Genomic DNA, 17108 nt, shown 5'->3' on the forward strand with positions numbered 1-17108 from the left:
TTAACGATTTTTTCAGCAATCCTAAAATCTGACATTTGCGAGGATTTCGCTGAAAATATCAGAAAGGCTCTTTTCTATTAGCAGCTTGCTGGGTGTTGTTTAATTTTCTTCAGTTTCCACTTCAAATTATTTTTTATAGGCAGGTTCCTCTACCTCCATCGTATTAGGTAGGTCCTCGAGGAATAATTCTTCTCATCAAATCGGGAGCATGTCTCATGGCAATAGTTGAGGTTGACCTAGTAAACACATAAGTGTTATTCTACAGGGATTTTCCTACAGAATTACTGGGCAACCTACCAAGTGGATTAATAAATCATCGAATAATTTGAGATGAAAATTCACGGCAACCCATTTTTACTTTTAGGAAAAGTTACTTGATTGCTTGTGACGCTAACACTTTGACAGTTTTTCATTGATTTCAATTCAGTCAGAGACGATGTTAAATAAGAGACGCGCGGAGAGAATAAAAGTAAATCTGGTTGCACGGCCAACTAATTTCTTTTTCTGCGGGTTGCCAACGCAATTTTGTGTTTACTTCAAGTGACTTTTAATTTGAGCGACTGTCGTCTGCTTCAGCATCATGTTAAAATGAATACTTTTTTAACTGTATCGGTAGTATCGCTATTCAATGTAAGTATATGAAGAATCAATTTTTGACAACTCTAAGTGAAACCAAATGTACCACATTGCACAGTGGTCCAGAATGCAGATTTAGATGGAATGATATGTTTTGAGCCTGAAATTGAAACTTTAGACTAAAAGTCTCTTCTACAAAGTTGTTCTTTATAGTTAGGCCCAGGCATGGAAAATCATTTACATTCATTTCATGCATTCATTTACATTCATTTGCCTCTAACTTTTTTCATCAACAGCATTCCGCAAAATGATGTATTGAGATTTAGTAGGTTTTGTTATTAGCTACAAGTTTTTCCCATAAGTCAAATCTGTATCTCTTATGCATCACGAATTAGAGCGGGCAGAATTTGTTACTGTTTTTCAGTGAATGTAAAATACATTCACTGAAAAACAATAGTGGATTCTGTTCGCTCTGGTTCGTCATGCATAAGAGATACGGATTTGAATTGTTAACAAAAGTTAAAGCTAATAACAAAACCTACAAAAACTCCATGCATAATTTTGCGGAATTCTGTTGATGTTAAAAGTTAGGGGCAAATGAATGTAAATGAATGCACGAAATGAATGCAAATGATTTTCCATGCCTGGTTAGGCCCTCATTTTTATGACAATGAATTCTAGGGTGGTTCTTATTATCATTAAAATCAAAAATCTAACTTTTTGTTTGAATAAATTAAGGCATACATTCTTCGGCAAAGTTATAGCTGAGCTAATTTCAAGCAACTTTGTTGAAAGCAACTTTTTTGTATCTCTTAAATTGGCCGATTAAGAGCTATTTTCTTGAATTGAGTTAGGGTGGCGCTTAGAGTAATTTTTAGGAGTTGACTTAGGGATTTCCTGGAAATAATAGTTTTTTAGCACTAACATTTTTATTTGAAATTTCTCATGAAAGTCATCTTCTAGAGACTTTTAAAACTCTTTAAGGCGAATGTTTTATAGTGAAATTTGTTGTCTGTATCTCTTTTGATAAAAAAGATATACCCAAATTTAGTAAAAAAATATGAATAAATTCAAATTGATTTTATACGAGTTTAAAATATAACATACCTCCATTTTTTTCATATTATTGAGAATAACATACGTCCTTTCAAATGCCGTAAAAAAACTTTTTTTATTTGCCCCAACCAGAGATATTAACATTTGAAAAGTGCATGTTTTTAGTACAAAAACGCCAATAACTCTTGCAAGCTTTCTGCAGCAAAAATTTGCGACTTCTTAAGATCTAAAAGTCATTTGAAGACACCTTTGCTGAGAAATTTGAAATAAGAAAACTAGAGCAAAATAACTGTTTTTTTTAGCGCCACCCTAACTCAATTCAAGAAAATAGCTCTAAATCGGCCAATTTAAGAGATACAAAAAAGTTGTTTTCAACAAAGTTGCTTGAAATTAGCTCAGCTTTAACTTTGCCAAAGAATGTATACCTTAATTTATTCAAACAAAAAGTTAGATTTTTGATTCTAATGATAATAAGAACCACCCTAGAATTCATTGTCATAAAAATGAGGACCTAACTATAAGGAACAACTTTGTAGAAGAGACTTTTAGTCTAAAGATTCAATTACAGGCTCAAAACATATCATTCCATCTAAATCTGCATTCTGGACCACTGTGCATTGGAGGGTATATTCTGCAGAGCGTTGCACAAAACTATTCAATCTGCGATTGTTGCTTCCTATCATGTATGTAAATCTGTTTTGAAATCTTTCACAAATTTTACTATCTTGAAAAATTACACCGGAAACGCCTTGATCTTTGTTACAGAGCCTGTGTAGATGTATTTCGTTGTGCTGGAGCAAATATTTCGTGAGAACATAACGAGAATACAGCTGGTGAATAATTATTATTAATTATAATTATTTAAATCTCAACAGTTAACCAGCGTCTGGCTGAAAATCTCCTTAATAAAGACAACCAACCTCAACAATTAAATTCAACCCCAATCTCAATACTTCCCACGCTTTTCTTCGTGAAGCGTTCGTGTTTATTTACATTGCTCGATTGGAACCGCGTTTGATGGTTCGATTGGAACTTTTGGCTTAAGTCTCCGTTCGTCTCTGAGTTCAGTTCAGCTGTAGTTTTGCTGATCTTTTTCCAGTAATCCATTTAGCTGGCTTTCAAATCTGAAATTTGGTGTGTTCTGCCTTTAACATTGTCTTATGTCTAAAGCCTGGTACGCAGCTGAAAAATAATGACGTTTCTACGTGCTACGGGATAGGACACGGGATGCTAAAGAAATTACTTTTCCTTAACATTTATTGACCCAGTAGGGTTTTTGATCTAATTTCCGTTCTACTAAGCACAACCCGCGCTTTACCCGCCTTTTTTTAACGGGTTTGAACAAAAAATGGAATACTTATGTCAAAGATGACTTCTAAATTTATTCACCTTGCCATACGTACTATTGGATTTCATAAACAGTCACAAATTGTTGAGACATTGTTTAAAATCTAATACTGCTTCTTGATTCTAAATTCGTTCTATGAGTTTCAATTCCGTCCTAACGCATTGAAAAGCCATTAGATTTTCTTCGTCCTACGGATAAACGTAGAAAAAGGGGATTCGCTAGGAGCGCTTCTTTTGTTTTGAGAACAATGAGCGTAAATATTCATACAATGCGCTCTAATAGGATTTATGTTGTAGCTAATGAACTAACGCATCGGAATAAACGTATTATTGAGTTGTGCACAGTGAAGCCATTGATATTATTGATCTTTTGTGATCGATAGAACGGAAATGGGTGATATCGACGAAGTAGCGCTCTACCCTACGCAGTTCAAAAGAAATAAGGTAAAGGAAAGATCGATAACATTAGTATCGTGATCGACATGAAGGTGGCGCATTCTGAATGAAATTTCACTTTCCTTGCGGAATAATGGTTTGATCAATTGGCGTTTATTGCAACACTGATGTTTTGGATGCATTTTAACAACATAAGCACTAATAATTGTTGATTTTAAAATTTGACCACACCTCCCTACAATCTAAAAATTTAGCAGAAGACACCTCCCTATAGCCACAGACAAACAGACATAACTCTTAGACGAAAATTCTTCAAAAATATCGTCAAGCGTATTTTGCATGCGCACTAGCACCATCTATCATCCATATTCCCAAGCATTGATGTGCAACCAGAGCATCCCTCGCTCATGCCATTTTTTCATCAGTTGCTTTTCCCTCGTTGCATGGAAGTCAGTGATGTCGGTTCTACGAAATTTTCCGTATATCTATAGAATTGATTGAATTCTGCAGAAATACGGATCCGTAGGAAGAATTCACAGAAGCTAAGACTTTTTTCAGGGATTTGCTTTTTTTGTTTAGTATGCTTTTCCTTTTGCTGGAAACAAGTGTTTAAACGAGGTAATGCATTACTAAATAGTGCCCTTTCTACCACCGCTCATCACTTAAATGTGTACACAGCAAAACAATATATCAATCAATGAAATTCATGGTGAAGCATTGAACATCAATAACTGGTAAAAGGGGTAAAATTTGATAGAATATTACAGTCATCAACATGATTTGTTCTAGAATTCTGTGTTAATCGTACAGCGTAATATTAGAAACGGAATGACTAATGTGCAGCACTTTTGATGTAATATTCAACAACTTTTTTTTCTGTGTTCGTCAGATGTGGTATGCAGGCATGGAAAATAATTTGCATTCATTTCATACATTCATTTACATTCATTTACATTCATTTGCCTCTAACTTTTTTCATCAACAACCTTCCGCAAAATGATGTATAGAGCTTTTGTAGGCTACAAGTTTTGCTCATAACTCAAATCTGTATCTCTTATGCATCACGAACTAGAGCGGGCAGAACTTGTTACTGTTTTTCAGTGAATGTAAAATACATTCACAGAAAAACAGTAGTGGCTTCTGTTCGCTCTTCTTCGTCATGCATATGAGATACGGATTTGACTTGTTTACAAAAGTTGAAGCTTATAACAAAACATACAAAAGCTCTATACATCAATTTGCGGAATGATGTTGAAGAAAAAGTTAGAGGCAAATGAATGTAAATGAATGCACGAAATGAATGCAAATGATTTTCCATGCCTGGTGGTATGTGTCTCCAGTGGAATGCCTTAACCACTTATCATTTTCAAGAGCTGACATCTACTAACTAGACGTGAAAAAGAACTGGCATCACTGATAAGATCGAAATGTGGTGACTTGCACAATGCTTCAGTGGCGCCACCATGACAAATCCAAGCACATTCCCAACTAAAACATTATTTGCGATGAATGTGATTGTGAGTGTTATGTCTGTTTGTCTGTGCTATAGCTGTCAAATTTTCTTTTGGGAAAAATCCTCAAAAATTACTTTTCCGTTTTCTTTTCAGATGCATACCAGGCAACTGTACTCAGAGTAATTATATTTGCAGCGATTTAATTTGAGTTACTCATGTGTACTCAAAAATAAACAAAGTAGTCTCATATTTTCAAACACAAAATGTTCTGGAAACAACCGCCGTCCGACAGAATGCTCGATTAAATGGTCCAAGTTAAATTGTTCTTGTCCATTCCAGAGGATACCAAGGTCTCTTCTGATTTCTAGAGATCGATGGCTAAAATCAAATATCTTCGATGTTTTTTGGAAATGTGGTGGTGTGATTTCAAGCCAATAATTTGGATAAATGTTATGAGAAGATTCTTTTTAGCTCATGACAATTAGCACTCAATTGTGAGATTGAGTTAAAAAGGCTTCTCATTTTGACATGCCTGAAATGAGGAAACTCAACATTACAAATAATTATTAATAACTAAGCTGTACCGTCCACAGCAAAATTATATTTACAAGCTTCCATAATGGAAGAGGGATAAAAATCCCTTAGAATATTTACCAAGAAAATGTCAGAGTAATGGTCAACTGTCCCCAGAAACTTCCGATGTTTTCCGTGATACTCCTGGAAAAAGACATTCATAAACAACGAGTTGAAAAGGGTAAACAGGAATGGGTTGAATTTCTGTCGTCTGGTGTTGTTATGATGATCCATATTTAGCTCAAAAGGAACATTTTTGAATGCGGTCTCTTATTTAGCTGTTCATTCCAGGTCAAAATAAGTAAGCGCTGGCCAACTTCATAGTTGATTCTATTCTGAAACTTACATTAAGTTTGTCAATGAGCGATCGTCGAAGGCATCAAGATCCACTACATCTAATTGTTTACATACTGCGATTACCCAAAATCCCCCTTTGGATTGACTGAAATGCTCCCTGTGATTGTTCAGAATATCACTGGGATTGTCCGGAATCCCTTTTGGGATTGTTTGAAATCCCCCCTGAACTGTCATGAATCCCCCTCAAAATTAACTGAAATGCTCCCTGGGATTGTCCGGCATCTCTCCTGCGACAGTCCCCTTTGATATTGCTGGGAAGCCGCACTGGGATTGTCTGGATCCCCCCTTGACTTGTTCGGAATTTCTTCTGAGAATGTCATAAATCCTCTTTGCGATTGACTGGAATCCCCCCAGAGATTGTCCATCAGAATCCGGACTATGCGGTTGCTTATATTTGCAGTACTCGAACGTCATCTGAATGGCAATATAGCAAAACATCTCTGGCTGTTCCGTATGGTCACCATCGATTTTAAGGGGGCAGCTTGTAGTTGCTTTCGTACGCGTACTATACGAAAGGGCAATTGCCCTTCCATTGCCGAAATATCTTCTCGGTTAAGCATTGCATTGCATGCTTTACAGTATCGGTTTCAATACAACAATCAGATTGCTATGTGTATATGGTTTTGAGCAACGCGAATTACGCAGAGTTACTCAAAATTAATTCCGATTTTACACATGATCAAAAGCTGTCTTCCCCCAAGGTCTAAGGTCTTAAAACCATCTCAGCGTTCAGAATTCTAAAACCCTACGAGGGTAGGGAGGAAAATCTAAAATTAATACCTCAGCAGAAAACCAGTCTATACTTTTCCAACCCCTAAATTCGCCACCATATTTAGCAACGAAAACCCTTCGAGATGCCTAAATGAATGATATCATGATTTAGATTTCTCTATTAGGTTGACTTTCTTTGTGGCATTCCCTTATCAGTAGGAATTACTTCATTTGGTCAAATTAAGAACAAAGCACTTTCCTTCAGCGCACATCGAAATGTTCGGTTGAAAACTGTCGGAAGAAGTTGGTAGGTACATACAGTGCAGTGTAAACGCAATGCATGTGCATACAAAAGCACGCACTGCACTGACTGGACACGTAAGAGATTCCATTTATTCGCTCACTCATCCAATTGAGACAAACCCGCAACCTTAAGAGCCGTAATGTTACTGTACAGTACAATTCATTATTCCTCTATCGTCTCCTCTGTTTGATATATCGACGAGTTTGGATTGCTCGCGAAGTACCTATCTACCTGCCACCAAAACCAAACGTTGCAAAGAAGAACAACGACATTATCATTGTATGGAACGGAGGTATGTAGACTGATGGGAAAAGAGGAAACATGGGCGCCGCCAGTCTTGTGGTGTATTTTAAAGAGCGACGGCGACGGCTTTTGTTTGTAATCAAACTCGCGACATCGAAACGCGAATCATCAGTTTTGCCATTCGGCAGTCGCGACCGCGACCGCGACCAAGAACTGCATCTGACTTCACAAACACAAAAACACACACACACACACCCATTCATTGAGCAAAGATGTGTGGTGAGGTGACTTGCGCTGCTCGCTCTATCAAAGTAGGCACCTATCAACCCATACGAGTCGGGTACACACTGTTCTTTTTTCCAGCGCTTGTATCGCCAACTCTGACGGCCTGAAGTTTATCAGGTATTCGCTAAACAGGCTGGGATTACTCATCCGAACCTTACATCACTAGTTCATGTTCGTGGAATTTTCGTTATGCTAATGATGTCATGTCATTGATTGAAATTGAATTCAATTTATGTTTTCGTTCATTGCCAGTTTAATCACACACGACGATCGCTGCTAAACATTTTTAACAGGACGACGACCCTCTACGACAGGATGTAAAAACAGCACCCCTTGCCTGCTCACCGACCGCCCCCCGAAGGTGGGCGGAAGCGGCTTCTCCGTCAGGACTTGTGCTATCAAAATATCATTCACCGGAGCAGGCCCCGGTACCAATACAGTGGGCACCCAGGATATCGACAGCTTCACCAATACAGTGCCACCAAGTAAGCTATGCGTTTTAATGTTGCTCCTTTATCACCATCATCCCTTTTTATGCTCGCTTGGGAACCCGACTTTTATTCATCCATTCGCTCGGTCTCGTTCATCCTTACGCGACTCGGAAGGACGTCTGAGCGGGACAGCAAGGAAAGGGAGTGTATGTCAGCCAGCAAGCAGAGGAAAACCCCCTCTCGCTGTTCAACAAAGAAGCCGACCATTGAAAATTTTCCACTCCTTTCGCCATACAGACATCGATTTCCGCATATTTTTGATTCCCCACTTTTCAGTTCAACGAATCGGTTTAAATTTTCCACAATCTTCACTTCCGGTCACGGCACAACACAATAATCTTCATCTTCTTCATCCGCTCTTTGCCGGAGAGCGCAGGGAAACGCCTCAATCCGAACTAGCGTCGTCCATTGGGCATCCTCCTGATATCGTTTTTTTTTTTTTCACTTCCATCACAGCCCGAATCCTGCGTTTCGACTGGAAATAACCGGCCGGCTGTGGTGCCGTACTGCTAGCTGCGTGGGAGGACCCCACCGCGAGCGCAGTAGACTCACCGAATCACACCCAAAACAACTCACTTTTCACCGCTATCCAAGAAGATCCAAGAAACCCGGTTCTAGATCTTCAGAAACCCTTTAAAAAAAGAGGATGCACACACAGCACAGCAGAGCAGTAGGATTGAGAACACTCTTCTAGTTTTTCCGCGCGGACTCCCGGAGGTATCGGACGGTCATCTACATTTGTCGGCAAGTAAAGTTGTACTGGTACCGCTGCGGCTGGCTTCCAGCGCTCGTACTAGGCAGGTCTGGCTGTTGTCCGTCTGTACAAGTAGGGAGAATCCGCACAGGAGAGCTTGAATAACATTCATGCATTTCAGTTGGATGTTAATATGTATGGAGAGAGATTGCGAGCGTGTAATGCTGGCTTCCTATGTGTGCGAATGGGCCGCGCTACAAACAGCATAGAAAAACAGCCCTCCCGAGTGGAGAGGATTGCAAAAAAAAAAAATAAAACATGAACATAAACTGAGACGGTGTTGGTGTGGCATCGAAGCAGGCGCCTCATAAACATTAAACAAAACAATGTTTGGGTGGTGTACATGTCGTGTAGTACTAGAACGTTTTCTTTGGCATTGCGGATGATGCGGGAACTGGAAACTGACTCCGTGACAGCTGAATTTAAATGTCCAGTTACGAGGGATGGAAGTTGAACTCGACGTGTATTGGGGACAAGCCACGAACAGAGTCAACTGTTGGTGTAACCACAGACAAACAGACATAACACATTGAATATTTATCACTATAAAACATCGTCGCTGAAACATTAGCGCCATCTGTTGAGTACACTATGGTGGGTAGTACGCTGAACAGATGGCGGTAGTGTTTAAACGTCAAACGCAAGGGAATTGACTATGCGCGCCACAGGTGGCGGTACTACCAACTACGATGCTTTTAAATTGACCGTTAAATGCTTGTTCGATGAACAACTTGCGAGTGTTATGTCTGTTTGTCTGTGGTGTAACATTATATTTATGGTGGTGCATAAAGCCAATGCTGCTTGCTAGAGTCGGTGTATAATATATACACCGACTCTACTGCTTGCTTTTGCCTTAACCTGCACACCAAACACAAATCGCTGAAAATCAGTAAAGTTTTACTCATATTGGACATGATAAACACACTAAATTTCAGGTTTGAAAACCAGCCAAATGGATTACACGGAAACCGCAAAATACGCAAAAATGACTATAAAGGACTCAATTTTGACTATAAAGTATGCATATTCAGCTAAAACGGGACTACACCTAAAATGTGTGTATTTTTTACACATTTTATGAGTATCTGGTACTCATAAATGCATAAAATTTATTCATTTTTGTACTAGTAATTACTCATAAATGTGTAAAATTTTACTCATTTTGTGGGTAGTCCCGTTTTCATTCAAAAATGTGTACTTTATAGTCATAAAAGAGTTTTTTGCGATTACCGTGTACTGGAACAAGATCAGTAAACCATGAGTTTTGCCGGAAATCAGCTAACAATTTGTTTTACTGAAAACTACAGTAAACATGAGTGATTAGCTGGAAATCAATGAAAATCTATCAGAGTGTTAGCGTTACAAGCAATCATGCAATTTTGCCCAAAAGTAAATATGGGTGTCTAGAGGTTGCCGTGAATTTTCATCTCAAATTTTTCGGTGATTTATTATTCCACTTGGTAAGTTGCCCAGCAATTCATGTAAGAAAATCCCTAGCAAATACTCTTGCCCAGTGAGTTTAGGTAGGCCTCACTTTGAGTGACTACAAGGTTGCCAGAACTTCATCGCAGTTCTCATATTTCATTCTAAAGAAAGCTAAGGAAAATTTTGCGATTATCATGGAAGCTTTGCGAACTATTGATGAATTTACGTGACCGTCGACTAGCAGATGGAAATTATGTGAAGCATGATAATGACGTTTTGCTACCTTTCAAATCGTATGTGTCGTAACCAGACCGAGGTTTCCAGCCTCGGCCACGGCTACAAGAATTAGCGTTGCAGCTCCCACGGGTGCGGCTGCTTCTATTGCTGTTGCTGTATCTGCTGCCGCTGCTGCTTCTGCTGCTAATGTAGTATATAGAGTGGAATATTACCAATGGAATAGACCAGTTTTATTAAATCACAGAGAACAGGCGTCCAACTTCCACCAGAAACTTGTAAGTGGGAACGTCGCCGTTACATAGCGCTAGCATCTTCTGATTTCCTCTATAAATTTTCCACTTTCGACCAATTTGGCGCTAGTATCGATACATTTTCGGTTGAGAATTACCACTTGGCGCTACCGGCACTTAGTGTCTAGTGTAAGTTGTGCAACGCCAGCGCTATCATGTTGTCAAAGAGGGTTTTTAAGTGGGGAAGTCGGCGTTAGTGGCGCTTTAGTCGAATAGGAATCTTTACACAAGTTTTTACAAAAAAATTAGTTCGAGCCTCAACGTCTGTTCTCTGTGCTTAAATTCATCAATAGAGAAGTTCAATAAACTTAAGGAAAGTTCTGCAAAGTTTTAAGACGTTCTGTAAACTTCAGCACAGTTTTGTGAACTTCAGTGAAGGTTTTCGAACTTCAGGAAAAGTCTGCGAGCTTTTAAGATTTTTTTTTTCAAACATCCAGAAAGTTCTACGAGTTTCAGGAAAACTCTACACACTTCAATGAAGTTCTGTGAACTTTAGCGAAGATCAGCGAACTTGGAAGAGGTTCTGAGTATTTTAAGGAACTGCTTCAAAGAAGAGCTTTTTTTGCTGAGCAGCAACATTGCACTAGTTTTTTTTTAACATTTCCAAAACTGTGAACTTCATGAGCGTGGTTTCGAGGAAGAGCTCAATGGTCGATAGGAACACTTCAATATTTAAACATCGTCGATTGAGAGCAACAACAGGTGACATTGTTCCAAATCAGCGAGAATGACGCTTTTCAAATGCGGTTCTTTCACACCACACAGAAAACAGACGTTGACATTGCACTCAAGCGCTGCCTACACGGAGTTCCCCACTTACTAAACCTTGACAACATGATGGCACTGGCGTAGCACAAATTGCACTAGACACTAAGTGGCGTTGGCGCCCATTTTCAACACAAAATTTATCGATACTAGTGCCAAATTGGTCGAAAGTGGAAAATTTATAGACCATATAATTTTACACAAAGTTCGACGTCTGTTCTGAGGTAAATACTAGGTCTGACGAGTTACCTCACAGAGAACAGACGTCCAACTTCCACCAGAAACATGTGAAAAGATAAGTGGGAACGTCGCCGTTACATCTCCTAATTTCCTCTATAAAATTCCACTTTAATCCAATTTGGCGCTAGTATCGATACATTCTAGATACACACCTAGAAAAAATCACCGACTTCGGTAATTCATTTACCGAATTCTCAACAGCTGAACGGTCGGTAATGTTTTCGGTAATCGAGAACATTACCGAAAAATCTGTAAACTGGATCAGCAAAATTAGCTGTCAAATTTACCGAACGATCGGTAACGTTTACCGATGTGCATTGCTTGATTTGTAGTCGACTTTACCGGAGAACTGTAATTTTGAGGACGATATGCAAATCGAAAATTACCGAGAGATCTGTAATTTTTTAAAAAGGTAACCGACTCAACTATAATTTGCTTTAATATTGTTTCAAGGTGGCGGTAACTGCAACCCATGTAAACATTTAGCTGCTGTCGTGATCAATAAGTTAGTGTTGCAAATTGCACCACCAATGAACAAAACCGTTTTTGACGGAAGGATTCGGCGCTACACTGAAAACAAGGAAGCTTTGGAAGAATATTCCAAATGCTGTTTTCAGATCGTCGCCAACGGGAATGAAACTTGGACCGACAGAAAAAACAAGCAACAACATCGGCCATCTGTAATCGGTATTTATTTAGATAACGAAAATTAATTATTTGCGGAAAATATCTACGATTCACTCATTTTGGTGTTGTATAACAGCCTCCATAATTTCACCTTTTTATTTTTCACAAGCACGAACGCTTTTAAAGTTGATCGAAAATAACAATATGGTGGATTTGACGTTTACCTAGACCATTACCGAACTCAGTAATGGAACGCTTTGTTTACCGAAACTTCAGTAAAATATTTCACCGAAGTCAGTGATGAAGCTGATTTACAGACCTGCCGGTAAAAATGTTTACCGTTTTCGGTAAATTATAATGAAATTACCGAAATTCGGTCATTTCATTTACAGTTTTCAGCAATATAGCGAGAAAATACCGAAACACCTGTAATTTTTAACATTACCGATCTAAGACGGTAATTTTTTACCGAACTCAGGGTCTCTGTTTAAGTGTGTAGAGCTCGAATTAGGGCGTAACAGCTTTTGTAAACAATGACGTTTTTCGTTAATTTCTAGATACTCCAGGCAAGCCTACACAAACCAACATATCCATCGGGTAGGGGAAGTCTCCCTCAACTCGATGGTAATGTCGATTTGACAGAGAGAGTCATGACTTTCGAGAAATCATCGAGAGGAGTCATTGTTTACAAAAGCTGTTACGCCCTAATGGCAGCTCTATCTAGAATTGTCTGTTAAAACTTACCACTCGGCGCTACCGGCACTTAGTGTCTAGTGTAAGTTGTGCAACGCCAGCGCCATCATGTTGTCAAAGAGGGTTTTAAGTAGGGAAATCGGCGATGGTGGTGCTTAAGTCGAATAGGAATCTTTACACAAGTTTTTAAAGATATTTTCTTCGAGCCCCAACGTCTGTTCTCTGTGGTCACCTCTCGATTTCCACCATTTCCACCCATCGGTTTCAAGTTGGTGAACAAAGCAAATCAGTGCATGAGTTGTGCTTTCGCCTTGACACCAGTCCCGCAGTGACGTTTCTTCACCCACATTTTGACAGTTCCGTATGGGGTTTTCCGTTGGAGTGAGAGAATAAGAAAAAGTCCGCCATGTTTCACACATAGACAGACACCCAACAAACATTGAATGTTGAATAAGAGCTTATTCAGGCAAAAACGAGCTTCTTCAGCTAATAAATTGCTTATTCAGCTGTTGATAAACTCAAATTGTTTGTTGGGCAGTTACATATGAGATTTCTCCATAGGAGTAAAGAGTTACAGAGCTCTCGTCAACGCCAATCAGCGTTGTCAGATATACCGATTTATCGGTATTTATACCGCTTTTCAAACTTGATACCGATACACAGATAAGGCACAGACAGTCTGTGGATAAGGTTTCTCAGAATACCGATTTTTGAGTTATAATACCGATTTTTTTATTAATAATCAAAATGATTACTGCCTGCCCGCACTGAATTGTCAGAGGAAACTATTGTGAGAGACTTTTATCTTTTTGAAAATTAAAAATTTTGAGCCTGCTCTGCAAAAATGCCTCATGCTTGATACTCTTTCGACTAACGCTTCCATTTCCTCTCCGTTGTTGGTTACCAAGGAGTCGAGAAACAACTGATGGCTCATCCCAGTAATTTATGGAAATCGGGAAATACTTTTATTCAGTGGAGAAATAGGTCCATAAAAACGTTAATTTTCGAACTTTCTGAAGTTTCTTCAATCTTCCCTTCGAAGGTTCTACCAACTTTCCCTAGGAATTTCCGTCCACCTTACCCTGGAAGTAGTTTTTCGATTCCTTCCGGAAAGCTATTTTGGAAGCTTCTTCTGGCTTCGCTCGGTTCTTCCATCTCCTCCCGTCAGTTTTTTCAACTTCCCCGGAACTTCAGAAAAGCTTCCAGAGTTTTAAACGTCAGAAACTTTTCAGAAGTTCTGATACTTCAGAATAGTTCGGACTTTTGGATAGGTTCCGATAAATTGAAGACAGTTTCATTAACTTCTGTTCAAATCCGAGAACTCGGGAATCTGAGGAAAGCCCAGAGAACTTCAATGAATTTAAGTAAACTGAAATATTTTGGAAACTTCACAAGCCCAAAGAACTTCAAAGAAATTCAATGGTTTTCAGGATAGTTCCATTTGTTTCAGGGGAATTGAGATAACTTTAGTGAAGCATTAGGACATATAAATTTAAGAAAATTTCTGAACCGTCAAATGAGTTCCGGGAATTTTCGAAAATTTCAGTTAAGATCCGAGAGGTTCATGAAAATTTTGGAAACGTAAGGCAAGTCACATGAACATTAGAAAGTTTCGAGAACATTTTAAGGGAAGTTCTGTGTTTTTATCGGCTGTTTCGAGAACTTTAAAACAAATCGGGAGGTTCAGAGTACTTTAATGCTGATGTTCATTAATTAAAAAAAAATGAAAGCGCTAAAGAAGATCCAGGGACTTTTAAAGAAGATAAGAGATTTTCCGGTAGTTCCATAATAATCAGGGAATTTACGAATACTTCGAGTATGATCAGAGAACTTCAAAACAGCCCCATTAACTTTAGGAAAATTGCAAGAACTTTCAAGGAGTTCAGAAGAATTATGGGATATTCTGAAGTGCAATTCAGGAGTGTTTCGAAAACTGCAGGAATATTGTGGGATTTTCAGAGATGTTTTATGAATATCAGGAAAATTTCTGGATCAATAGAACATGTGAGGAGCTTCAGGAAATATTGTGCAAACATCCCCCAGAAATCTATTTCTTCTAGATATTTTCCCATCTTCTCCTTGAAGTATCTTTCGACTGTTCCGTAAGCCCTCTGGCGCCCGACTTTTCTAGAATTGTCTTCCAATCTACATTAGGAAGTTTCTGCCAGTGTCTCCTGGAAGTTTCTTCCGTCTTTTCCAAGAAGTTCAATTAAAGTTCTACCGGATGTATCTATCGAGTTCTCCCAGAAGTTTTTTCGTCTTCCTCTGGAAGTTTCTCCATAAGTCACTCTCCGTAGGTTTTTTCTGACTTATTGGAAGGTTTTTCCGAGCTTCTCCTGGAAATTGCTCATCCGGGATTGACCTCCGATTTCCAAACTTTTCTGGCTTCTGGATTTTTTTCGAAAGTTTCTAAAAACTTCCTTTACAAGATCTTCTTTATTCTTCCTCTGCAAGTTTTGTCAGTACCACTAAGAGAATTATTCAAATATTTTCCAGAAGTTTCTTCCGACTAAAATGGAAAGTACATCTTTTGATTTTAGTTCAAAGGTTTGAAAAAATAATAAAATTAATTAAAGTGAATACCGATAAATACCGATTGTTTAATCATTTGATACCGATAATCATGAAAACAATCTGGCAACGCTGACGCCAATGACTCTCAAACGACAGTACCTAATAGTTGTTCGTTTTTTCGTTTCTCGTAAGCAGTTGAAATGCAAGCTTATGCGAAATTACTAAGCTTATTCAAGGCTGGTTTCGCTATGTTCACATTACTCAGCATTTCAAGTCAACTGGAAAATGTTTTTATAACCTACAAAGTATATCAATATTTTCTTGCGCTGAACAAAAATTTCTCAAATTATGTCCAACTTGTAAAAGATGAAAATTTAATCTTCAGTATACTATGTTCTCGATGCTTTACTAAGTTCCAATCGATTTTCCTAAATACCATGATATTCAATATAAGCTGATCAATTTATTCATTTCATATCGTTTGAAAAACATGCAGAAATAGAAAATCATGAGCAAATCTATGATGGTGTAGGATTTTCCAAGTTGATAACTTTGTTTGTTTTGATCAAATAATTGATAAGAACTAAATAAAACAACTCAAGAAATACGTGTTTATCTCATAATCATGAAGTTATTTCCGAAAAAAATAACGGTACACTGATTCGATTTTGACAGTTCAAATTCGTTCGAAAATTATTAAGTCTTTGCCAGACCATGAATATTCATAATCTACATTAACAATGGAACCGAAATCCAAAATGTCAAAATTTTGGACATTTTGGAATTAAGATTCCAATTGATGAAATTTTGGATTTAGGTTCCATTTTAAATGCAGATTACGAATATGAAATTACCTCAGTACCCCTAAAGAACTCAATATGGAAATAGTCCATAATTGTGGGGTCAGTGTATTTAACAACTAATGTTGCAGTAAAATTTCCATTCCAATTTGTTGCCCTTTTTATTAAGCAGTTAATTACATATAATCACAATCACTGATACCACCTAATCCTCTCATCCAGTCACCCCTTATCTTCAAAGACGATGCTGTCCTCTCTGTTTACAGACTCTTTTTGGTGTCTCCGTCGGTCACCGTTGCCGTTGCCGTTGCTCCACCGACATCACCTGCCGAAGTCTCCGTTCCGTTATCCACTTCCTGATTGTCGATACTCTTGTTGCCCTTGACCGGGAAGGGGCAAACACCTCCCTTGCACTGGAATGGAAACTCCGTTCCGGCCTTGATAACTTTTCCGTCTTTGTCTTTCTTCTCCCACGGGTTCCAGAAGCGCAGCACGTACGGTTGAATGAACTTGTGCCACAGATACAGCAGCACCGGAATGATAAAACACGGAACGCAGACCATTTTTTTCTTCTTTTATGTGGTTTAAAACTTAATTTAATTGGATCTAACGGGGTGATCAGGTGCAAAACGGTGGTCTTCCTTGTTGTGGTGAATGTGACGTAGTGGATGCAGTTAAGGAAAAAAAGTGACGTTTCTAGACGTCAACGAAGCTGACGTTCATCTGATGGTGGAGAGAGATGATGAAGTGCGAGAGAGGCGATGAATGTTTTAATAATTTTCTCTTCTCACAAACGATACGTTCATTGCGACGAGGGTGTTATGTGACGGTGTGACCGTAGCATGATGTAAGACTATAAATGATAGATTCTGCAACAAGACAGGATTATTTAAAAAAAAATGTTAGCTGTGTTACCAACGGAAAAACATGAAGGTTTATCACAGAGAACAGACGTCCAACTTCAGTCAGA

General features: G+C 38.6%; 2 protein-coding genes across 6 annotated transcripts in view; both read right to left on the minus strand.

The window, feature by feature from the left end:
* Window positions 1–8564, minus strand: part of pod1 (coronin pod1) — a 52017-nt gene extending 43453 nt beyond the window's left edge. For 2 of the 5 annotated variants that reach the window (XM_065220355.1, XM_065220354.1), the window contains exon 1: window positions 8370–8564. The gene's annotated coding sequence lies outside the window, so the exon portion shown is untranslated. The remainder of the gene's footprint in view (window positions 1–8369) is intronic. The other 3 variants (XM_065220359.1, XM_065220358.1, XM_065220356.1) reach the window with 2 other exon arrangements.
* Window positions 8565–16293: 7729 nt separating this feature from the next.
* LOC135699947 (UPF0729 protein AAEL015238) lies at window positions 16294–16801 on the minus strand. Its single transcript, XM_065220275.1, has one exon. The coding sequence runs from the start codon at window positions 16699–16701 to the stop codon at window positions 16399–16401; it is 303 nt and encodes a 100-aa protein (XP_065076347.1). The 5' UTR covers window positions 16702–16801; the 3' UTR covers window positions 16294–16398.
* Between the last annotated feature and the right edge of the window lie 307 nt (window positions 16802–17108).

The sequence above is a fragment of the Ochlerotatus camptorhynchus genome, unplaced genomic scaffold, assembly GCF_037179485.1.
Source record: "Ochlerotatus camptorhynchus isolate MF236.1 unplaced genomic scaffold, CSIRO-AGI_Acam_v1.1 ptg000124l, whole genome shotgun sequence".
NCBI lineage: Eukaryota > Metazoa > Arthropoda > Insecta > Diptera > Culicidae > Ochlerotatus > Ochlerotatus camptorhynchus.